The 25,628-nt window shown below is 40.2% G+C and overlaps 1 protein-coding gene across 8 annotated transcripts in view; it reads left to right on the top strand.

The window, feature by feature from the left end:
• Nucleotides 1-25,628, top strand: part of DCLK2 (doublecortin like kinase 2) — a 154,416-nt gene that overhangs the window by 102,329 nt on the left and 26,459 nt on the right. For 5 of the 8 annotated variants that reach the window (XR_007151706.1, XR_007151705.1, XM_047856881.1 and 2 more), the window contains 3 exons: nt 17,177-17,252; nt 18,085-18,193; nt 19,966-20,023. Coding sequence is in view for 6 of the 8 variants with exons in the window: in XM_047856881.1 (XP_047712837.1) it covers nt 17,177-17,252; nt 18,085-18,193; nt 19,966-20,023 (243 nt within the window). In the remaining 2 variants the exon portion in view is untranslated. The remainder of the gene's footprint in view (nt 1-17,176; nt 17,253-18,084; nt 18,194-19,965; nt 20,024-25,628) is intronic. The other 3 variants (XM_047856882.1, XM_047856880.1, XM_047856885.1) reach the window with 1 other exon arrangement.

Here is a 25,628-nt window from a genome sequence, read left to right as displayed (position 1 = left end):
ACCCAAAGTGACCCTGCGTGATTCTTGTGTAAGTCACAGAGATCAAAAAGAGAAATTCCTTCTGGAAAAGGACAGCTTGTCTGTTTTTGTGCCTGCTTGCCTATGTGCGTTGGCAGAAATTGGACCAAGGCTGGCAGTAAGTTTGGGATCAGCGAGTACATAGCTGTCACCTGCCTCCAAGTGGTGGAAGCTCCTTCTCTTTATCAGAAGAACCAGGCATTTTCTGAGGTGCTAAACTGGCTGAGGTCAGCTTATAAATGATTTCAGTGGAATTCTTAACTGAATAATTGAGAAAGTGATATAAACTAAAAATCACTAATCAGCTAAGTATTTTCAACTTCCCCCCTCCATTTATTGTCCCCCAAATAGATAGGAGGTGCACTGTTTTTAATTTGAGTAACTTTCAAGAGAATTAAAGTAAAAATAATCAAAGTTCTTTCACTTCTTTTCTAATTCCACGTATCTTGTCATGTGTTAGAATAAAAGCAGGTGGCTCCTAGTGCTGGTAACTGTTAGCCTTAGGGCAGAGCCCACACAAGCTTCCAGTGAGTCATGTGAAGGCTGTCATGTCCTCCCCCAGACCATGGCTCTGGGCAGAGCCTCTGGCAGGTACCTGATTCTCTGCTTCCCTGGAGTTTCATTCATTTCCCTGTTTCTGTTATCTGTTGGTAGCCTTTGCTCCCGTCTTTCTTTTTGGCTCATCTTCAGCTGTGAGCCTAAGGTTGTTCCTTTTCATTGGTGCCACTTATGCTCAGAGTACACACCCACCCTACACACTTGCACACAAAGTCACACAAGATCACTTGTACTTCTGAAGTGGAGGTTTGTGGAATTTTAAAAACATAGTTGTTTTTCTGCTGAGACATGAAAGTTGCTCTCATCTCTCTGAATGTATCAGAAATGGTATAGCAACCCCAGCACCTAGCACAGAGCTCCCTGCTCAGGATTACTTACTGGTACCTAAAGAGGTAAAGAAGATAAGAGAAATATTGGTTACTGCCAAGATGGAAAATGAGATTATCTGTAAGATAAAGAGTAGTGGTCTTTCTGTTATTGCTGGGAGCCTTTGCCTTGTGTGAAAGGAGGTCCCCGTCCTTGGATTGCCCATGAGATTTACCTGGGGACCTGCACTCCAGTGAACACAGCCAGAAGGAAAGCAGCAGGCACAAAGCAGTTTATTAAGGTGGAGGCACACTCTCAAGTGGAAGAGCGCAGGCATGTTCTGTGAGGTGGAACCAGCCCCTAGGTTGCTTAGGGATTGGATATTATTGGGTCTTTCTGGGCGGGGAAGAGCTGGCGTGTACAGTGGGGTGATCTCTAGTGGAGGCTGCTTCCAATCATTTGGGGATTCCTCCTACAAGTTGAGAGGGGGAGTTTTTGACCCTATAAGGTTTGTATCTGGATGGTCATAGCAGTCTTTCTTGTGGAGGGGGGCAGTACCCTCAATGCAGATCCATTTAATGAGTCTAGAGGTTACCTGGAGCAGAAGCAGAAGAAGAGAGCCCATGCTCGGTACCTGTGGCTCTTGAACGGTCAGCCCCAAGGTCTTGGAAGTCACAAGGTCAGGATGTTGTGTCCCAGCTTTTGATGTGTGACCTGTTTATCACCATCCTTGCCTTCAGGTCAAGGACTTTGGACTCTGTGTCCTGGCCTTCCTTCCACTGTTCAGATCTGGCTTTTATGTAACATTTTCATGATCCCACCCCCATCCCTCCCAAACCTACTTTGTTTTGCACTACACTTGAGGCCTGTGAGCTTCACTCACAGCTTTGAGACCTCCCCTGTGTTTTCTTTCTATCTGTTAAATAAGGACATTTCATTTTAAATGCCTTCTAAAATGCTAGGATTATAGTTCTTTTAAGTTGGCAAGAAACCCACCTAGGAAGCTGGGGAGTCTTTCTCTTCTCACTTTAAAGCTGATACAGAATTACCAAATTTTACATTAAATGTTAGCAGCTAAAGGAGTGTCTGCCACACTGATCAGCTTTTAGACCACAATGCCAAACTGCCGCCTGGGTCATTCCTTGTGGAAACCTTCCGTCATGACTGTCCCCAGCGATCTATGGTACTGGATATTGTCATAGGGATGAAGACCTGCCTTTGAAATACTGCAGCTTAGTCATGTTACTTACTGTACGAAATACACTGATTTTAATGTCTGTAAGCGCTAGTCAGCATCTGTCCACGTTTGCATTATTTTCTCTATTCAGTGACATTACAAATGGAGAATTACAGATAATTACCATGTGTTAGTGCTCTGCTTTTTTCTTCCTCTTCATTTACAAAGGCTTATTAAGATCAATTAAGAGGGATTGTCTGACAATGGAGGACTGTTTTTCATAGGCAGGAACTATTTATCCTGGTTAGAGGCTTTAATGGCTTTGGGGATAGATAATCTTTTTCCAGAGAATCAGAATTGACAAAAACAAGCAAACCACACCAGGACAGCATGTGTGGGAGCTGTCACTCCTATCTCTCTATCTGCCAGGATGAAGCTTTTGCCAGAATTTTTTTTTTTTTAAATCTGGGTTTTGCTAAGTTGGGAATTAAGCAGAGTCAAGTCTAGATAAGCAGAATTTGATATTCTCTTAGAACCTCCCCATCTTTATGCAGTTTCTGAGAATCATTTTAGTGTTTTGGTGGGGACTTTGGATGAACCGGAAATGAAAATAGTCATATTGTGATGTTTAATCTCTGACCACAGAGTGTCCCTGGCTGTTTTTTGTTTGCTCATTGAAAAAGAGAAGTACACGGGGCGCCTGGGTGGCGCAGTCGGTTAAGCGTCCGACTTCAGCCAGGTCACGATCTCGCGGCCCGTGAGTTCGAGCCCCGCGTCGGGTTCTGGGCTGATGGCTCGGAGCCTGGAGCCTGTTTCCGATTCTGTGTCTCCCTCTCTCTCTGCCCCTCCCCCGTTCATGCTCTGTCTCTCTCTGTCCCAAAAATAAATTAAAAAAAAAACAAAAAAAAAAAAAACAAAAAAAAACGTTGAAAAAGAGAAGTACAGAAGCAACCCACCTCTCCACAAAAAACTATTCACAGTTTCCCTGTAATACTCTTTGAGGAAGACATTTCTGCTCCATTCATGTGCATTTATAAAAGATCATGTTCTTTGAAGGGCTGGACCAAAGCCAAGAGAGGAAGCGAAGCTTTCTCCAGATTGTGAATTTTTTTTTTTTTTCAGGATGGAAGTGTAAGAAATAGGGTGGCAACCAAGCAATTGAGGTCCTTTTAAACCTAAAACTGAAAGATGTTACAGTAACTGAGAACTAGTTGTACTTCGATTATCCTTTTTTGGTATTGCTAGTTCCCTGAAACTTACAATGTGAAAACAAAATAATCTTAGATCTGTAGTTTCATCTTCATTTTATAGATGGGGAAACTGAGATTCAGAGATGTGAAGTAACATGCTCAGGGTCTCAATGGCCCCTTGGGATCTCTGATCCTTTCAGGGTCTCTGTCTCTAACCTCTGACTTTCCCTCCATTACTGGGGGAATCTCCTGAATGACTGCAGCCCAGGCATCTCAGGAGGAAGTTGGTATGATTATTATGGAAAAGCTATGCACAGGTCTTTTAGGTGGGGTTAGTGCTGGGGATGGCTTTTTTACTGAGTATCTGGGTTTAGATATGCATAAATGCTCTGAATAAAAATGGGTTGAGATATCAGAAAAAGAATGGGGGTGGGGGTGGTTGGGGAAAAGGGAGAGGCAGTCCTGGGGTGGGGGAGAGGTAGATGAAGGGAGGTAGAAAGATAGAGAAGTACCTAGCACTTCTACGTGACCCCATGAAGCTTTAGTAAAATGACAAAGTTCACAAGAGGTTAGGGTTATTGGTTTTCTTTGAAAGCCAGAAATCGAGCTGAGTATTGTCAAGATTGACATAGGCTGGAACAGGATAGTGTAGTCCAGGCCCAGCAAACACATGGGTACCTGGATATGAGATAATGTTACGTGGTGGTCCTGTCATGGAAGCCACATTGCGAGGATAGTAGTGTAAACGCGGTTTGAAAACAGAGCCCATGCTTATCACCATTACTAGCCTTTAAGGACGCAGTGAGAAAGTAAGGCCAGTGTATTAAACAGATGACTAGAAACAACGTGGTTAGACAAAAAAGTCATAAAATGAGTTGCTAGGGCTACTTAGGAGGTCTCTATTAGACCATTTCCCCAAAACCTAGTCTGTAGGTAACAGAACTTGGTTTTCCTTTTGTATAGATTTAGGGAAACTGGCTTTCCTAGGACAAGACCACTGGTGGTGGTGGTCACCTGGGAAGGAGGTAGTTCTGCAGGCCAGAACCAAGCTGCCTTCATGACACATCAGGCTTTATCTTGACCCCAGGCTACCTACTACAGTCAGACACTTGGGCAAGCCCAAAGGCCTTTTTAGTAAGGCCAATTCATGCCAGGTTGTACTAGGCTTTTGTTCTTCTTTAGTCCTCCTTAATAATTAAAATTTTCTGTGAGTGTTTCAGTTTGAACCAGTTAAGCTAAAGGGAACCAAGACAAATCTCTTGCCCACTCAGGCCAGAGGATTAAGGCAGATGCGGCAACCCATAGTATGTAGTTACATAGAAGGACAGTATCAAAGAATGAAGCCCAGAGCTCATTTGTGCTTAGATGCCTCCATTTGGAGAAGGACATAAGATAGTATAGAGGTTAAAGCATGAGCTCTGAAACTAGAGTTTCTGGGTTTGATCTTGGCTTGGCCACTCACTAGGTGTATGATCTCCAGTAAATCATATCACCCTTATCTGTGAGAAAAGGATTAATAGGACCTAGAGCACAGGGTTGACATTAATTAAATATAGGGAAAACGCTTAGAATAGTTTTGCTGTTCTTTCTTATTGTAAGTCTTGGGATTTCCAGGTTCAGTGTTCATATGAAGGAATTTTTACCTACAAACAAAAAATTTAACAAGCAGTAGTATGTAAGAAGGGAAGAAGGGAGAAGTCAGACTTCAGATTGTATTACCTCCTCTGCTTTTCTCTCTTATGAATTGCCTTCCTGACTCTATCCTTCATCTCTGTTTTCCTGTCCTCTTTATATAGTCTCCATTAGTACTCTGTGAGGCAACTTAGTAACAAGCTATCTCAAAATTTAGCATCTTAAAATAGCGATAAAAAATTATTGTCTCTGAGTGCCTGGATGGCACAACTGGTTAAGTAAGTGTCCAACTTTGGCTCAGGTCATGATCTCGCAGTTTGTGGGTTCGAGCCCCATGTTGGGCTCTGTGCTGACAGCTCAGAGCCTAGAGGGTGCTTCGGATTCTGTGTCTCCCTCTCTCTTTGTCCTTCCCCCCACTCACACTCTGTGTCTCTCTCTCTCTTTCTCTCTCTCAAAAATAAATAAACATTAAAAAAATTAAAATTATCATCTTGCATAGTTCTTGTGGGTCAGGAATCCAGGAACAGTTTAACTGGGTGGCTCTGGCTTAAGATCTTTGATGAGCTTGTAGTCAAGGTGTGCACCAGAGCTAGTTACCTGAAGACCCTGCTGGGAATGGAGGACCTCCTTCCAAGGTGACTCACTCATGTGGTGGCAGGTTGGTGCTGGCTGTTGGCAGGATGCCTCAGTTCCTTGCCATGTGGACCTCTCCATAAGTTGGCTTCAGTATCCTCAGAACATGGCAGCTGGGTTTCTTCAAAGCATATGATCTAAAAGAGAATGCCATGCAGAAGCCCTCCTGTCTATAACCTAGTCTTGGAAGTCAGACGCCATCATTTCCATAAGAGCTTAGTAGTCACGTGTCAGCTCAGTTCTGCATGGGAAGGGTCTGTATTAGGGCATGAAAATCAGGAGGTGAGGCTCAGGGGAGCCATTTTGGAGGCCACGCCTATTCTCTCTGCTTTCGTCTCTTTATCAGCCACCCAAAATTTCTTTCTTAGGCTTCCCCTGTTCCCTCAATAGGTTCTGTACATTCTCCTTTTTGAGGGCCACAAAAGTCTCTTTCAGTATCAATGTTGCTCCTTTTCTCTTCTCCCAGTCTTTTGTTCCTACTGATCACTCCCTGCCCATTCTTTTATCTCCCCTTCAAATTCTAGAATCCCACCACCACTGATGTTTTCTTCTTAATCCTCATCTTCCTCTTGTCCTCAGCCCATGATCTCCTGTTTCCTCTGCCCAAGCTCCTCAGAGTCCCTTCGATCTAGCTGATAACTTTCCCTGTGGGAATATTTTCTGTGCTTAAATCACAGCATTTTCTTTGGGACAGATAGGCAATAAAGAGTACTAAATGTGTCATCAGCTGCCAGATGGATGAAGAAAGCATTTCCCTGGAATTTCATTCATCACCCATGTCCCAGTTTAGGATTTTCAAGGCTGTAGTAACTCAAGGCTTCAGAGTCAGGGGCACATCTGTGGACACTGAGGGATAAAATGTCTCACATTTTGATGCTGAAGTGTATGCCCAGAGGCTGTCTACTGTGAGTATTCTTGTTGGTTGAAAGAAGAAAGGGGAAAAAAGAAAAAAAGTACATTTGGAACACTATCCAACATCTTGAGATTATAAACCGTCTGATGTGCTGATATTTTATCTGATGATGTCTCCTGGGTCTGCTGGTGGTGAAAGATTTTCCAGATTTGTGAAGTGTGATGAAAGGGCTGGTAGTATCTCATACTGATTGGCAGAGCTAAAATGCAACTCTCTGACCTCCTGAACTTCAAAACTTCTTTTCGAAGCTGTGAAATGTAAATCCACAGTAGCTGCTGACCTTAGACGTTTTTGCTTTTCCCTGGAGCTTTGGTTTTTCTCTGGTATTTAAAGCTAGTTAATAATCTTCAGTACTGAGAGACTGACTACTTTTATACTTTTTATTACCCCGAAATGCTGGGTGGTGACTTCATCTCTGAATGTAATTGATTTTGTAGACAGAAACAAAAACAGAAGAGGGACTAGGCAGTTTTGAAGACTTCAGTGGCCTAACAAAATAAATCATCATTAAGAATCTCAGACTGTTTCAGGACGGCGATTTGCACATTGTGGTTGCTCAGTAAATAGAGGCATTTGGTGGATAAATCGCTCAACTGGGCTGAAGCCCACCTTTGTGGGGCTGGAGGGAGAGTTTGCCAAGCAAATCAGTGTATAAATAGGATCAATTTTAAGAATTTTATTTGAATATAAGCAACTCCTGTGTTAATCTTAAATGCTCCCTTATTCATGAAAGTGAGCCATTAGAAACTCTTCTTGGTAGTATATTAAAGATAATTGGATGGAATTAAGACTTAGACGTTGTAGCATTTAAATTGGTCTGTGCTGGTGACTGACTGTGGTAACTTCCATAGTTTGGGCTGAAGAGTCAGGCGCCTCTCCTGGCACCCTGGAATCCTAGAAATTGGTGAGACCTCACAGTGAAAGCATACAGACATTTTTAGCAGGTAGGCATGGTTTACCCCATGTCTGTTGCTTAAAAATCCAGTAAGCAACAATTGGCATGAAAGGCTCACTCGTAAGGATATGCAGAGAATCTATGCCGGTTTTGGTGGACCATGTGGTCGACTGAGATAGCAGGGATACTCAAAGGAACAGACAGCCCCTTTCAGAGACTGTTGAATTGTACATGTACAGGCTGTGTGTTCTCTGTAGCCGGAAAATTCACTATTTACCACTATTAACCAATCACAAATATCAAGCACCACTAATTTTGCCAAATGAAAACAAGTCTAAGGTATGGCTACAGATAAGAATACATTTTGTATATTACTAGCCTTTAGGTATTGATTCATATTAATTGTTCTCATATCTCATTACTAATAATGAAGTATTTCAGAGTGAATTATCACAAATCCAGTATAAACGTGATAAAGATTTCTTGTTTTTATTTTAATTCTTAAAATCCAAATGTAATTAATCCAAATGTAATGGTGTTACATTAGTTTCAGGCATACAATATGATGAGTCAATAATTCTATTACATTAATCAATGTTCATCACAGTAAGTCTACTCTTAATCTCCTTTACCTGTTTCACCCATTCCCCCACCAACCTCCCCTTTGGTAATCACCAGTTCTCTTTATTTGAGAGTCTGGGGTTTTTTTTTTTTTTTGTCTCTTTCTTTCTCCATTTGTTTTGTTTCTTAAATTCCATTTATGAGTGAAATCATATGGTATGTCTTTGTCTGACTTATCTCACTTAGCATTATACCCTCTAGATCCATCCATATTGTTGCAAGTGGCAATATTTCATTCTATGACCGAATAATATTCCATTGTGTATATATATACACTACATGTTCTTTATCCATTCATTTATCATAGATACTTGGGTTAATTCCATATCTTGGCTGTTGTTGTTAATGCTGCAGTAAACATAAGGATGTGTATATCTTTTTGACTTAGTGTTTTCATTTTCTTTGGGTATATACCCACTAGTGGAATTAATGGGTCATGGAGTAATTCTGTTGTTGTTGTTGTTGTTGTTGTTGTTGTTGTTGTTGTTGTTAGAGACAGTGGGAGAGGGGCAGAGGGAGAGAGAGGGAATATTAAGCAGGTTGTATGCTCAGTGTGGAGCCTGATGCGGGGCTTGATCCCACAATCATGAGATCACAACCTCAGCTGAAATCAAAAGTTGGGCGGTCAACTGACTAAGCCACCTAAGTTCCCCTATTTTTAACTTTTTGAGGAATATCTATGTTTTTCACAGTGTCTGCACCAGCTTGCATTTCTACCAACAGTGAATGAGGGGTCCTTTTTCTCCACATCCTCACCAACACTTGTTTCTTGTGTTTTTTATTTTAGCCATTCTGATAGGTGTGTGGTGATACCTCATTGCAGTTTTGATTTGCATTTCCCTGATGATTAGTGACATTGAACATCTTTTCTTGTGTCTGTTGGCCATCTGTATATCTTCTTTGGAAGATTTATGTTATTAAATGCATTTTTAATTTAGCATTTATTGTAATTCATACTGGCTTTCTTTTTTAATGGAATTGATGTTTTTAAAATATTAAATCTACAAAAATGATAATGGAAGTAAATCTATTTACAAGTAGTACCTAATATACTGACTTAAAAAAATCTTCAATACATTTCAGAGGTTATCTTTTTAAAGAAAAAAAATTTTTCTAAAGTTCTCTTTATATGAGGAAAGGCTGTGAATTGGTACATTATTTGAATAAATTACAAGGATGTGACTATAGTTCTGTAATCTGAAAGCACATTCTAAATATACCACAATGAATATTTTAATGAGTGGGTCTTATACTGGGTGGCATCCCTATATTAATTTAATAGCCTTGGAGGACTTTGTGTTCTCAGAGGAGGGGACAGTGTGAGAATAGCCAAATAGCTCCTGGGCTCTGGAGTCAGATCTGGGTTTAGATTCTGACTCTGCATTTGCTGTGGCATTTGGGCAAGTTATATAACCTCTCTGAGTTTTGGTTTCTTCACATATCAATGGAGATTATAATACCTAATTCATAACATATAAAGTACTCATTTTAGGACTTGCCACAAAGTAGGCATTCAATAAACTGTAATAAATGTCTTCTTTCCTTTTCTTACAAAGAGAAAGTTGTTCTTTGGCAGTAGATAACTTGCAATGGTTAGATTGTTGGATGAGTGACAGAACTTAAGGTGGCTGAAGAATTAAAGTTGCTGCCAGAACCTTCCTCCAAAGAGGTTCTCAAACTTGGCCACACATTAGATCATCTGTGGAGCTCAAAAAAATACAGATACCCACACTCTACCCCAGGAATTCTTTACTCTGGGTTGCAACCCAGCAATAGAAGATGTCGGGTCATCCCAGGTGATCCTAATGTACAGCCAAGGCCAGAGAAACACTGCTTTACAGCAACAGACAGACCCTGAGGGTTATTCTGTTCTAGAGTATGAAAGTGTAAGAATTAGATTCCTAAGAAGGTTCTTGCGGACAAAGAGTTTATTGCTGGCCAAATTCGGCCCATAGCCTGATTTTCTAAATTCAGTTTTACTGGAACACAGTCACACAGTCCGTTTACGTGTGGTCTGGGGCTGCTTTCATCCTACAATAGGAGAGCTGAGTAATTGTGATAGAGACCATACCACAAAGCCTAAAATATTACTCTGTAGCCTTTATTTTTAAAAGTTTGTTTGTTTGTTTATTGTTTATTTATTTTTGAGAGAGAGAATATGCACAAGCAGGGAAGGGCAGGGAGAGAGAAAGGCAGAGAATTCCAAGCAGGCTCCATGCTGTCAGTGCTGAGCCAGACATGGTGGGGCTCGACATGAGGCTTGAACCTGTGAATCTTGAGATCATGACCTGAGCTAAAGCTAAGAGCTGGACACTCAACCAACTGAGCTACCCAGGCACCCCTACTGTCTAGCCTTTTGCAGAAAATATTTCTGACCCCCGCAGTAGGCCAATTAAAAATTGAATCAGGGTGCCATTTCCCAAGATGCATCAAGAAAGTCGACTCATTATACAATATCTCCTAGATTCTGCTCAAGTGTTTCCTTTTATTAAAAGTCAGAATTAAATAGTGTCCAGCATTATACTCGAAACTCAATATGCTATATAATCCATTGATATAGTCATTTCTACTTTTTTTTGAGAACTGCCCATTTTTGAATAAAGCTTTACATTTTTAGTGTAGTACCTAATGTTTCTCTTTAAATTTTAAGTTTTGTGGAAGTTGTAACAATCTACTTACCAAAGAAATTTAACATAGGCCACTCTGACTTGATTTCTTACCTAAATGTAGAAAGCTGAAATGTTACTCATTTAGCATTTACTCAGTCAGCCATGAATGCTTTTTTTAATGGTGCTAGCAGTTGAGAACACCTGAGACTTTTTCTGCTCTATTTTCAAGTCTTTTCAAGTTTTTAAAAAATTTTAAAAAAAATCTTTATTTATGTTTGAGAGAGAGAGAGAGAGAGAAACAGAGTGCAAGTTGGGAAGTAATGCAGAGAGAGGGAGACAGAAAGCGAAGCAGGCTCCAGGCTCTGAGCTGTCAGCACAGAGCCCGACATGGGGCTCAAACATACGAATTATGAGATCATGACCTGAGCCAAAGTCGGATGTTTAACCGACTGAGCCACTCAGGTACCCCAAGTCTTTTAAAGTTTTCAGCAGAACTGAACAAAATAGAAATAGACTCATAAGTACAGAGAACAAACTGGTGGTTGCCAGAAGGGAAGGGAATTGAGAGATGGTGAAATAGGTGAAGGAGATTAAGAGGTAAAGTATAAGCTAGGAAATATAGTCAATAATATTGTAATAACTCTGTATAATAACAGATAGTAACTGTACTTATCGTATTGAGCATTTTATAATGTATATAAATGTCAGATCACTATGTTGTACACATAAAGCTAATGTAATGTTGCACATCAACTATACTTCAGTTAAAAGAAAGAAAAAATATATATATATATATATCTCTTTCAAGTGCTTAACCTAGTGCTGTTCAGTAGAACATTCTGAGATGATGAGAGATGATGGGAAATGTCCATATCTGCATTGTCCAATACAGTAGTCACCAGACATGTGTGGCTGTTAGGCACCTGAAATATGGCTAGTGCAACTGAGGAACTGAATTTTCTTAAAAAGATAAGATAGAATAGAATAAAAAAATAAAATAAAATAAAATAAAATAAAATAAAATAAAATAAAATAAAATAAAATAAAATAAAATAAAAATGTTCTTAGCAGAAGCAGGTTCTTATGTGTTTCCTTTCCTTGGTTACTCATAAAAATGGACCTGCTGCTGCCAGATGGGGCCGTGGAGCCTGGTCACATAATGTTCTCAGCAACATCTCCATGGTCTTTTACATCCCCTTCCCTCCTTGACCAATCAGGGCCTCATTAGGAAACATGCCCCCCCTGACTCCCCACCCCTAAATATAATCACATCTTTTTGAACCAGTTAGTAATTATAGAAGATAATCTTGAAAGAGCCCAGATGCTGCCATCCATTTAGGCTTTATTGAGGAGGATCTCGCTAACATGAAGCATGTAGGCACTTCCTTTGTGCTGTCTCAGCATCATAGTTGCTGATGGAAGCATAAATGCTCATTAGCATTTTAAGAGATTTTAATAAAAATTGTTAGTTCGACAATAGGAATGGGACAGGTTTAATCAAGAACGCCAAATTTTAATCTCTCTGGTGCTAATTCAATCCTTGCTTCAATAAGAGAATAATTCTTAAGAGGGACAGGGAAATACATAAATTGTGCCTGGGAAACTGTGAATTTTGTAGTCCTAGTTTCATCCCCTGCATTTTCATTGCTCTTTGTCTGCATGCCTCTCAGGGCACTGGGAATGCTTTGCTTTATGCTGCACAATAGACACTTCACATTTGCCAGGGATCTGTCCAGGGATCTTGGTGAATACCCAGCTTTTCTTGTACCCTTGGAGCACCAAGCTTCATTGCTGGGGGGTCAAGTGAACTTAATCACTAGCTGTGTGATTCAAGCATTACAAGTCCAGATTCATGCCTTAGTAAAATGGCTGCCTCTCACAGGTGTTCAGAGTCCTTTGTAATCATCAGAACCTTAGCAACCATTTCTTGGAATGAAGAGGTTTCCCAGAAAGGTTTTAAGCATGTACATGTGTCTCCTTATAAGATTGTAAACCTCTGGGCGGTGATGATCGTGTCCCTTCATCTTTATATTCTCTAACAATTCAGCCTAGATTATTGCTGAGGGAGGAAAGGAAAGCTGTTGCTGTGTCAAATCATGTCCCTGTCTATTCAGCTGTGCTGTAATAAAATGACTCCCCTTTGTGTTTTCATTTTCCAAGCTTTATTTTCAAATAAAGGAACATTATTCGGATAGGTAATTAGATATGTCACTCCTGTTAACTCTACAGAGGTTTTTGGTTTTGTTTTGGTAATTGCTTGACGTTTAGCACTTAAAAAAATTTCAGTTTGAGAGTTTTGAAAAATGTCCTTCTTGCCATCAGTATTTGCTAAGAAGTCTACACTTCCTGTTGATTTAGTGAAAACTTTGTCAGGTACTCCTGAAAGTATCATTTTATTGGGCCCCCCCTCACCACGGGCCACTTCCCCTGCTCAGGCTTCAGCCTAGGTCCTGCTCTCTTTAGTTACTAGGGAACCAGTTCCCACAGCTGCTCTGTCTCCTGGTCTCTTTCCTTGTTCTTTGCTGCCTCTGAATCCCAACATAAACCGTGTTTGCAATTGCTGGACTGTTACTGAATTCCTAGGATTCAGAATAGGTCAGTGTTGGGGGGCTAATCAAAACAAACACTGGGAAAGTTACAGTGGTTCACAGGAACTCAATTAGTAAACACTCTGAGGAGTCACTCATCCATGTGAAAATGTATATGGAGGTAAAAATGCCTGCATTTTAGTCCCTTCCAAGAGTTCCCTCTTAGAGAAGCTTGAGTTAGAACACATCAGCTTTCAGTGAACCAAAATGTACTCAAATTAGCTCAAGAAAGGGGCTTGTTAGAAGAAAGCTATCTACTTCCAGGAGAGCTAAGCAAGCAGGCAGGTGTGGGGGAAGGCAGGCACAAAGGCAGGTCTGAGGACTTCAGCAGTGGCCGTGAGGCCTACATACTGCAAACGTCCATAGGCTCAGAGTGTTTGAAGGAGAGATGGTTTCTGCTCAGCACCCAGGCCTGACTCAGCCAGCTGTGGCCTGAGGGTGTGGGGCTGCCCCATTCTGGGCTGTGAAATTTAGACATGCAGACAAGATGGTCACTGCCCCTGCTGTTTCCAGGTATTAACAGTCCCCCCTCCCCCATCACTGTAATCTAGGGGTGAGCAGTGATCAAAAGGGATCTTTCCAGGGCACATGGGTGTCTCAGTCACTCTTGATTTCAGTTCAGGTCACGATTTCATGGTTTGTGAGTTTGAGCCCCACATCAGGTTCTGTGCTGAAAGTGTGGAGCCTGCTTGGGATTCTCTCTCTGCCTCTCTCTCTCTGCCCCTCTCCCATTCATGCTGTCTTTGTCCTTCTCAAAATAAACTTCATTTAAAAAATTTTTTAGTGTTTATTTTTGAGAGAAAGGAAGACACAGAGTGCGAGCAGGGGAGGAGCAGAGAGAGAAGGAGACACAGAATCCGGAGCAGGACCAAGGTTCTGAACTGTCAGCACAGAGTCTGATGCAGTGCTCCAACTCACAGACCATGAAATCATGATCTGAGCCAAAGTCGGGCATTTAACTGACCGAGCCACCCAGGCACCCCAATAAATAAACTTTAAAAATAAAAAGGGATCTTTCCATTTATTTTTTGGGATATACTTTCTCCAAAATGACATTCTTCTTATCTTTATTCCGTTAAGAATTTGGCTGATATGAATTTTTTAAAGTTTTTTTTTAATGTTTATTCACTTTTGAGAGAGAGTGCAAGTGGGGGAGGGGTGGTAAGAGAGAGGGAGACACGGAATCCAAAGCTGAGCTGTCAGCACAGACCCTGACATGAGGCTTGAACTCACAAACCCTGAGATCATGACCTGAGCTGAAGTCAGATGCCTAACTGACTGAGCCACCCAGGCGCCCCTGGCTAATATGAATTTAATTTGGATCTCTTATTCACTTGACTGACCGTTTTCAGTCTACGAATGGTAAGATTAGAAGAGGAATGAATTATGTAGCAAAAGAGCTCTTGTAGCCATTGTACATTCAGTAGTTGGAAAACATTTCCAACTGGAAATGTTTCAGTCACTGGATTCTAGGCTCTATGCTAGGTATTTTAAGGAAAGGTATACTAATAACTAATAACGACTTATATATAATATATATCACATATATGTAATATAATAATGACTAATTTATTATTTTGTACTTACTATATTTTAAGGAAAGGTATACTAATAACTAATAATGACTTAATTACATGTCAGTGAGTTGACACGCTAAATGTGTTTACATGTATGAGCTAATTTAAATTTACTTGCAAATCTTTGAGCTAGGAGCTGCTACTACCCCTATATTCAAAGTAGAAAATTAAGATTTAAGAAGTTTAAGCAACTTTAAAAAAAGATTTATTTAATGTATAAAATGCATGATAAAAAGTGGTGGGAAACAAATTGGATAGGTAGGTAGGGAGACAAATCATGGGATTATCCTATTGGTGTTATTCTGTTGGTCACAAAGACCCACTGAGGTCTTAGATCGATCATAGGGGTCATACCAGAACTACGCTTGCAGAAGTTTCCTGGCAATCCTGTGTGGAATGTGGCTGAAACTGGAAGTAACTAAGGAGGCTTTTGATGAGGCTCCAGGAGAAGCCCAAGGAGGACCAGGACCGGCTTGGTAGCTGTGGAAACAGAACTGACTGAAGAACCTTGTAGTTTTCTTTTCGGCTTCCCTTTAAGCCGCCTCTCTGGGCTTTAGTTTTAAACAATCTACCTTTTAAACATTCTAACATAGAATACTGCTGATTCTGGAGTTGCTTTTCATTTCAGCAGGAAAAAAAAAAACAAAAAAACAAAACCAGGAGAAAACAAAAAGGCTAACATGTGAAAAACTTTGTCCTCCATTTACCTTGTGAGAAACAGAATGATTGAACTCTGAGGAGTCTGTGGATGGTGAAGTGTGAGCTGACTGTAGCGTTTTCAAGATAAAAGGTGGCCTGAAAGGGACCCTGCACGTACACACATTGCTACAGTTATTCTCCATGTCAGAGTGAAGGAGGCAGAACTTGTGAGAAGTATGGTTGCCACTCAGGGCAGGAGCTGACTGGTTGACTCTCAGAACTGCCTTCCCTTGGCCTTAGGTTTCCCAACAGGACATGCTGCTGCTGGTTTTACTGTCCACACAAGGTGTGGCTACATGGGATCTGAGAAAGCAGACCAATTTTTAATGCCTCTTATTCTTGAGACTCATATCTTATTCCAGAAGACCTTCTGGATGATCCTATTCGAAGCAATGTGTATAAATCAGTATTGGGCTTTCCTGGGTTTTGAACCAAACTCAGTCTCAGCAAGGTTCTTACTTCATCCAGAGGAAGGGAGTAGGCCCTGTGTCGTTTGTGTTTTTGATCAGCAAATATTAAATCAGGATTGTGTGTACCAGGCACTGTACTGCATACGGGAGATGCAGTGATGAATAAGGCACAGCCATTATGGGACAGAGGTACCAGGACAGCTTGGGCATCGAGGCAAGCAGGTATGCACAGCAGTACAAAAGATGTCAAAGAGGCTTCTCAGTATCTGGTAAGTCCTTTGACCTTGGAAGCTCCTGAAAGGAATCATTAAAGAAAGAAAGACAAAGTTCAAAGAGCAAAATTTGAGTTTAAAAGCCTACGAGCCCTTAGGGATAAAGAAAAAAAGAAAAAAATTCCCTAAGCATACGTAATAGTAAACATGGTATGAATAATACGAGTTTTTCTTTTTTTCTTTAAGTTTTATTTATTTTGAGAGACAGTTCTCATGAGCAGGGGAGGGACAGAGAGAGAGGGAAAGAAAATCCCAAGCAGGCTCTGGCCTGTCGGCACAGAGCCTGACGCGGGGCTTGAGCCCACAAAGCTGCCCGATCATGGCCTGGGCCAATCAATATTCAAAAACCAGACGCTTAACCGACTGAGCCACCCAGGCGCCCCTAATATGAGTTTTTTAATTCTTCTAAGGATTACAGATATTTTTGTGACTGGGAACTGCAGCGTCACTGAGTTGGAATCTGTCTTTTAGTTTTATCTTTTATTTCCCTCTGGTTCCTAGTAGTAAAAGTTTTTAACATGCTTAGGAGGAATTCTTGCTGTCTTGGGGTCAGTAAAGAAGAGGGTTGAGCCAGGGCTACACTCTGGATCCTGAAGCCACAGGAGGGTGTGGAAGGTGGTACAGTGCTGGGCATGGGGCTGGAGTTCAGAGAAGGGCTCCCCCTTAGGGCCCCCCCTGGGGTCGGCCACAGGGCGGTGGTGGGATCTGGGGACTCGGTGCCGACATTTCTTGGAATTACCTATGTAGTTCCTTGTTCAGCGGTGGTTCCATGATAGTTTCCTTTACTTTATTCCCCTGAGGTCACAAGCAAAACAGTATCAAAGAGAATAACATACTGTCAAGTTTCCTGACATCCAGTCTGAATTGAAAATACTTTAAGGAAGAGATATGTTAATGGTGTGTGTGTGTGTGTGTGTGTGTGTGTGTGTATGTATGGAAGAGATGAGAAAGAGATGCCTCCTCTCGTCTTGTATCATTATATTTTTGCACAATATAAGCATCTTCTATTCTTTAAGGATTTGCTAGCTGAATATTTGTAAATTTATCCTGATAAGTAATGGTCACTCTCTTCTTTCAGCAGATTTCTGCACACGGCAGATCTTCTTCGAATGTAAATGGTGGACCTGAACTTGGTCGTTGCATGAGTCCTGAAGGTAGTCCTCAATCTGATGATTTCTTTTATACAGGAAGTTATCCATGTGAACTTGGTGGCCACCCAAAACCCACTTGATGCTAAATTATAATCTTCCTAAACAGGGATGTAATCATGTCACCAATTAGCCTATTGAGCTGTAGTGGGTGGGAGTCACTACAAGATATATAAAGTTTCCTTGCTTCTAATTAAGCTAACCCAATTTCAGATTTTACACTTGGGCTTACGTATTTTTTTCCTTAGTGGCAGTCTGCTCACAAGTCCTACACATAGACTTTCTCTCAATTAGGTAGCAAAAGTATGTTTCTTCATTGGTTATTTGCTATGTGCTGGGCACTGGGGATGCATTGTAAAAGTAGTCATTTTAACCACTTTGTCCTCCTGCCTCTCCCCCTTCCCCTTTTTGAGAAGACTTGGAGGCAGGAGTTAGCCTTCACAGGTATCCCAGCTGGGTGGAATTTTCTTTACTAGAAAATCCTGAGGAGAAATCTTAAAAATTTATGAGATTAAATCCCCACCATTGTCCCCTTCCCCTTTCTTGAGTGTTAACAGAAAAGTTTACAAAGCTTAGGTTAAGCTTCCTTTTTACTTATTTCAGCTGATGTTTGGGGAATTTGTTAGGTTTATTGATTATGTGTTTCAGATTCCACAGCAAGGTTAAAAGCAAATTGGTGATTCAGGTGTTCTCCTCAGAAGATACGCTTAGAAATTTTCTAATGATTCATCATTGACTTAGAAATGAATGCATTGCAATTTATTATTGCCCAGATATGTAGGAATCTAGATGAAATGCTGATGTGTTTGCTAGACTTTGCATTTATCCTTTTGTGCAGGTGTGAATGGAAACAGGTGCTCTGAATCATCAACTCTTCTTGAGAAATACAAAATTGGGAAGGTTATTGGTGATGGGAATTTTGCAGTAGTCAAGGAGTGCATGGACAGGTGAGGATAATCATTTGTTCACCTACACATACATTTCTTCCTTAGAGTCTATTCTTACTGAATGTATGAATAAAATGCCTTCCTGGGAAATCTCTATTTCCCCCTTTCTGGAAAAGTCTGCTGTTAGGATCAGCTGCTTTGTAAGTGCACAGGCAGTTTGACCAGAAAAAATACAGGTATACATACAGAATATGAAGTTGCTTTGTATGCAGTTGAGGTGAGAGATTTATCATTTAAAAAATAAATGTATATAGCACTTACCTGGGTCAGGCACTGTTCTCAGTTAATACTGAGTTGTTAATACTAGTAGTCAATACTTACTTGTTTATACTAGTAGTCCAGGATACATGAGCTCTGACTCTATTAAGATCAGAGTCAGCCAACTTTTGCCTATATTAAAATTATATTTTTGCTTATTCAGCTTCATTTTGTTTAAAGTCCTAAATTCTTAAATGGTAAGAAATCCATTCTTTTAAATTCCAGGCCTTTTTTAAACAATATAAAAACTGGAAAAGACTCAGATTAGAGTCTTTTTGTTTATAGACCAATGTCTGACCTGTTGTAAGTGGTAATTTTTATTATTTGTGGGGAATTTTCCAGAAAGTTGTAGGTGCAGTTTTTCCATTTCGCCAGTCTCCAGTGAAGCTTCGGTGCCCCTTGTAGAGGACGCTTCCCTGCCCTCTATGTTGTTTGACTTAGCCCTGGTGCACAGCTTGTCTCCCAGGTAACAAATTAAGCAGCTAAAATATGACCTCTGAAGACTCATTAGAAGTCTGAGTCCAGGGCGCCTGGGTGGCTCAGCTGGGTAAGCCTCCGAGTCTTGATTTTAGCTGAGGTCATGATCTTGTTTCTGAGTTTGAGCCCCACATTGGACCCTCGCTGACAGCGCGGAGCCTGCTTGGGATTCTTTCTCTCCCTCTCTCTCTGCCCCTCCCCTGCACATGCTCTAGTGTGCATGCTCTCTCACTCTCAAATAAGTAAAATATATATTAAAAAAAAGAAATCTGAATCCGTGTTTGGTTTATGTTATGGAGAAGTAATTTAAATGAATGTTATTCTTTTAAGGTCAGCTTCATCAGTATGTACTTTGACTATGTGGCAAAAACAGCTGGACTTGAGAGAACTAATATATTCCAAGAATACTGCTATATTCTTTGTTGAAGTGTTTTCCTATTCTACAGGAAATTTTTTGGCGTGTTCAGATTAAATTATGTTAAAGGTGATTAAAAGTGAAATAACGACATCAACATTTGTATGTCCGAGTAAATGACCGATCTCTTTACTACCAGATATAAGCCTTGAAAGCTGTGGATAAAGTGACACCAGATGGAGTTTTGCTGAGAAATAGATATTGAAAGTCTAGGGCTTTTTAATCATTAATAGATTAATGTAAAGATATATTAATAATAGAAAGTTCTCAGTTACTTTGATTCATTTTTCTTAATTTTATTCTGCCTCCTAAGAAAACTATTTTGAAATTTTAGTATGGAAGAAGTTCCTTGTCCAACTCTGATGCAATGTAAGTATTTTTAATATGTGAGTTATTTAATAATATTATAATTAATATTTATAAAAGAAGATTGACAGGGTGACTTTGGATTTTTCTTTTTTTTAGGGGGAGTACCTTTCTCCCTGACCCCACTCAACATTGTTCCTGATGTACAGAGGAGGAAGCCAGTCCTTCTTCCCTGAATTTGTACTGTAGAGAAAATCAAGAATGATTGTATCTTTGATTTGTATCTTTAAATTGCCTTTCTCTGTTTGTTTCATAGGTCCACTGGAAAGGAATTTGCCCTGAAGATTATAGACAAAGCCAAATGTTGTGGAAAGGTACAGTATACATAAATGTTGTATCAAAGAAACTGAGAAACCTTGGTGTGAGGTGTTTGCTGGAATTTATGTGGACATTGACAAGGCTTTAACAGGAATAGGCCACTGATCAAAAATGGGGGAAGCACTATGAAACTGGGGTTTTTTGTTTTTGTTTTTTCCTGTCATTGTTTCAAAAATTTAATCATAAAACAATAAATTGAGTTCATGCTGTCTTAGCTATCAAAAATGTAAGCTCTTTTCTTTGGGAGATGCCTATTTCCAAACCCAGCAATCCCCAGAAGATGTATCAAGAACCGTGATGGGTCTAAGACTTTACCCTGCTTTCAAACTAACAAATTAGCCTGCTAGCTTTATGGATTCCAGCAGAAGACACCAGGTTGCTGGGTCAGTGACAGAAGACTTTATTCCTCATGGCACAAGAGGTGGCTTTGGTTCCCCGTAGCTCTCAAGTCCCACAAAAGTGATGCGGAAGGGTTGCGACAGTCGCTGTGCACACAAGATGTTTCCATCACAGTTGAGGGTCCTCAAGCTTAATAAACCCCTAGTCTTATGAAGGGGCTCCTACCAAACCTGTCCAAATCTTGCCCCAGAGGAGAACTTTATTTTTATTACCATGGTCAGGAACCAAATCTGTCCTCTACCTCAGAGGGAGACCCTAACTCTACCCTTGGGAAGATAGTTTGTCACAAAAGCTGATGAAGATGTGCAGAAACACCATGAAGAATTGTCCTCCCCGCCCCCCGACACCAGATGAACTTTTTTCTCCTGTCCCACTCTCAAGCTGGGCTGGGAAAGATCAAATGATGAAGTGCTGCTGGAGTATTGCTAAGTTAATTATGTTTGAAAAATATTCTATAACAGGGATGACAAAGACTTTTTTAGATTACTTTCTGGTAGCATAGCATTTAAGAGAGCAAGTCTCTCGAACTCAGTAACACATGTGGCTATCTGAAATGTGGCTAGTCTGAACTGAAATGTAGATGTAAAATACACAGTAGACTTTTGAAGACTTAAAAAAAGAATGTGGTACCTCATTAATGTCTTTTGTATTTGACTGCATGTTGAAACAATAATACTTTGGAAAAATTGGGTTACATAAGTTATTTTATCTGCTTCCTTTTACATTTCTTAATGGGGATACGAGAAAATTTAGATTTGTATGTGTGGATCACATTATATTTCTGTTGAACAGTGTTGTTCTAGTGCCATATTGTATAAAGTTGAGTCTTGGTTCCATGCCTCTTTTTGTTCCGTTATCTTGGAAAAGTTACTTAATCCCTAAAATGTGGTTGTTAATAAAATCTAAGACACAAGGTCAGTATTAACTGAATTAAGATATGGAAAAAATGTAGAGAAGTATCGGTATATAGGAATTTGACACATATTAACTGTTAACATTATTAATATGCCACAGGAATTCAGAATTTATAATTAGGAGAATTTGAAGTGATAGTAGTAATGTTATATTTATGAAACTCGTAAACTAGTCTTAATTGGATTTGTATAAAATTATGAATTCTTAACAAAAACCTTAAAGTATTATTATGGTGAAGTTTCAGAAAGGCAAAAGGCACATTTGTCAAACCTTTTTTTTTTTTTTTTTCGCCACACTGTGACAGCTTATGAAGCTGAGGCTATCCGAAATCCCCCCCCCTTTTCTTTGAAGAATAAGGTGTTTTTTTTACAGTTAATTTTTGTTAAGTAATTCTGTGTGCTTTTACTTGTTCTAACAATATTATTTAAATTTTTAACTGCAAAGCCTTTTCCCCAGATGCAAGTGTTGCTCTTTCTGGTATGGTGTGCTTTAGGCAGAATGTGTCATAATTTTGGGAGCCCAGTTCTAAACAACTGTATTATTCAAAAAAGTAAAATAATAATAATAATAATAATAATAATAATAATAATAATTGCTATGGTAGGGATATTGTTTACCTGATTAAACTTTAAGAAGCTGTTTTAGTAGTTGAGAAAAAGCTCTTTATATGCAAAAACTTTTAATCTGGTGCACTAAGTGTTGAGGCAAATGATTAGGTCACTTTAAACATTTGGTTCTGTTTTTCCTTGTTATTAAATGTCATTCTTTTTTTTTATAATTCATGATCATATACCCATTTGCATTCTTACATTTTGCTTATTTGAGCAACTATTTCAATATTGACTATATAAAATTATAATTTTATTTATTTATTTATTTAGACTTTTTTACAAAGTTTATTTTGAGAGAGTGAGAGAATCCCAAGTAGGCTCCATGCTGTCAGCGCAGAGCCCAATGTGTGGCTTGATCCTATGAACTGTGAGATCGTAACCTGAGCCAAAGTCAAGAGTCAGATGCTTAACCAACTGAGCTACCCATGCACCCCTAAAATTATAATTTTAGCCCTTGCTTTGTTCCAAATAAGTTGCTTTTTCCATTAAATATTACTTTTAGAAAAAAAATGGTATAGATAATTTGTTTTTAAAAACAAAATTTAGAGGGTGGTATAGTGGAATTAGCTACTATTCTGTGGTATTGTCAGTTACCTCTGCTTTGTGGGTTGTACACAGAAAAATTAATAATGCTGACAATGATATTTGTGTTTTACTAAAATGTATAATCTATCTAGGCTTGGACATAGAAAAATTTTGCACATTACCTTTAATGCCTTGCTCAACAAGATATACCAGTTTCACTGATGAAAGAGATTCAGATTAAATAGCTTCCCAAAAGTCCCACAGAGGCAGAACAGTGATTGGAATTTTGTGCTAGTTGGTGCCATACCCTATTACGTTAGCCAGTCTGCCATGTTCCCTATCCAAGTTCAATTTATTCACTTGTTCACTTAATAAGAACCTGGGAAAAAAGTGTTTAACCTTTCTGGCCTTCTGTTTGCTTTTCTTTAATTTCCATATACATTGTTACATTGGTTTGCTCATGTTCCTAAAATTTTTAAAAAAAATTTTTTTTTCAACGTTTATTTATTTTGGGGACAGAGAGAGACAGAGCATGAATGGGGGAGGGGCAGAGAGAGAGGGAGACACAGAATCGGAAACAGGCTCCAGGCTCCGAGCCATCAGCCCAGAGCCTGACGCGGGGCTCGAACTCACGGACCGCGAGATCGTGACCTGGCTGAAGTCGGACGCTTAACCGACTGCGCCACCCAGGCGCCCCTCATGTTCCTAAAATTTAACGTGTAGGCAGGAAACTGCTAGGAAGAGTGTAATTTAGCATATAAATTAATACCAGTTCTGTAGAGAATGTTAGGGGAGTTTGGAGGTAGCACATGAGAGAGAAGTTAGGTGACCGGTGAAGATGCCAGAGAGCAAGCATTCGAGCTGGGCGTCGAGCAGTGGGGAGGATTTCAATAGGCAGCAAGGAAAACCAGGAAAGCAAGGAAGCAAGGAAAGCCTTCCAGGTGGCCTGCATGGCCTGAGCAAGGGCACAGAGGATGGAAAATGTGTTAGGTGCTTCTAAGTAGGAGGTTATTGCAAGCCGTGCTGTGGGGCCACATTTATGGATGCTGTTGAGAAGGCTGTGATGTGTGTAAATTTAAGAATTCTTCCATATCTAGTGTCTAAATAATACTCATTCTAAATGATTATTAAATTTGCACAGGGTATGAAGCTCTGAGCTTTCTGTTATGGTGCCACATCCTTCGCTTGGGGATGCATCCTTCACTTCCCACAGTTATGTATTCATTATCTACATGTAATGGGACCTAGTGCAACGTAAACCCAAATGTATATTGTATTAGCTTCCTGAGACTGTTGGAATAAATTACCACAAACTTGGTGGCTTGTAACAGCAGGAATTTATTCTCTCACAGTTCTGGAGGCCAGAAGTCTGAAATCCATGCTCCCTTTGGTGCTCTAGAGGAAAATTTGTTCTTTGAGTAGCTTCTGGTGGCTGATGCCATTCCTTGGCTTGTGGCCACGTCGCTCCAACCTCTGCCTCTTGTCTTCACATCACTTTCTCTTCTATGTGTTTATTTTACCTCTTCTGTTTGTGAAATCTCCCTCTGTTTCCCTTCATAAGGACAATTGTGATGGTACCCAGATAGTCCAGAGTTATTTCCTTATTGCAGAATCCTTAATCACATCTGCAAAGACCCTTTCTCCAAATAAGGTACTATTTACAAGTTCCAGGGGTTAGGCCTTGGTATCTGTGGGTGGCCATCATTCAATCCACTCCATACATCTACCATGGAAATCACATGGGGTGATCTGAACATTTTCTCTCTCTTACTGTATTATCCTCAGCAATACTCATTAAGCAGTGTGGATACCACCTGGAAAGTCACTGTTGGCCAAGAGCAATGTGCAATGTGCTTATTTACTCAGGCATTTCACAACTATGCTCGTTGCTGGAGAGCAAGGTTGAACAGAAGCTTCCAGACAGCAGGATGAGAGCAGTGGTTGGAACAGTGGGAATTGAGGAAAGTAAGAACAGTGCCTCACTCAGCCATGGTTGAGTAGGGGAGTCTATTTAGAGGAGGAGAGGTCCAATCTAGACCTGAGGAATACATAGGAGTTCCCCCGAGGAGTGGAGGAGGTGGGTGGGAATTCCAGACAGAGAAAACTTTTGCAAATTTCTAGAGGTCCAAGTGAGAGATTGGTAATAGGGATAGAGGTGAAAGGATGGATTCAGAGGCTGTTGAGAAGGTCTCCTGGCAGGGATTTGGGATTGAGGGGCTGTTGGTAGCAGATGAGGGAAGGGCTTGGGGATTCCTGTCTGACTTGGACAGCCAAGTTCATTCAATGAGACGGAAGGCACAGGAGGAAGCCACTGTTCTGCTTTGTGGAGCTGGGGTGGGTGGAGACAAGATGATGAGTCTGGTTTGGGAGAGTTGTTTATTCCCTAATCCATTTCTCTCTCCACCCCCACTCCCCCTTTTATACATTAAAAACCACCACAGCCAAAGATAAGGTGGTATCCTTTGCCAAGTTAGCAGTTTTCTTTGTTATTTACTCTCACTCAGAACCATGGACCACTGCCATGAAATGATTCATATGTAAATTATTTGGAGTTAGAATCCTGAATCACTTAACATGAATAATGGTAGATGGCTGAATAATGTAAGTTCACTGCAGTTCAAGATAAAAGTGACGTTCATATTGCATTCAGAGATTTTTTTTTCTGACAAATGTAATCTATAGAGTTTACACATTAGAAACAAAGATTACATGTGGGTTGCCTAAGAAATAGTAAGATGACATTTGGAAAGATTTTTATGGACTACTTTTGTTTTGCTTCTGATAATGATTAGTTTAAAAAGTGGATTGTTCCTTCCTAGACAATTTTACAGGCATAGTTCAGAGGTTGGAATACAAAGGCTAACATCTCCCACATTCCAACAGAAACATTCACTGTGTGCTTAGAATACAAGCCATTGTGGAGGAGAGTACTGAAGCTGAGATAACACACAGTGGTGGAGAAAATGTTGCAGGACCTGCTCAGTGTTTCCAGTGTAACACTGCCGGTGGTCCTGGGGGAGGTTCCATGATGCAGAAAGCTCCCAAGAAGACTTTCTCTTGAGCCCTTTATTGAAAAAGATAACTTTTGAAAGGTGTAGTCTCCTTAGGTGGTAGACATCTTATTTTAACTCTAGTTTGAGAGAGCTCGTGG

The sequence above is a fragment of the Prionailurus viverrinus genome, chromosome B1, assembly GCF_022837055.1.
Source record: "Prionailurus viverrinus isolate Anna chromosome B1, UM_Priviv_1.0, whole genome shotgun sequence".
Classification (NCBI taxonomy): Eukaryota; Metazoa; Chordata; class Mammalia; order Carnivora; family Felidae; genus Prionailurus; species Prionailurus viverrinus.
This window is presented reverse-complemented; position numbering and strand designations above follow the sequence as displayed.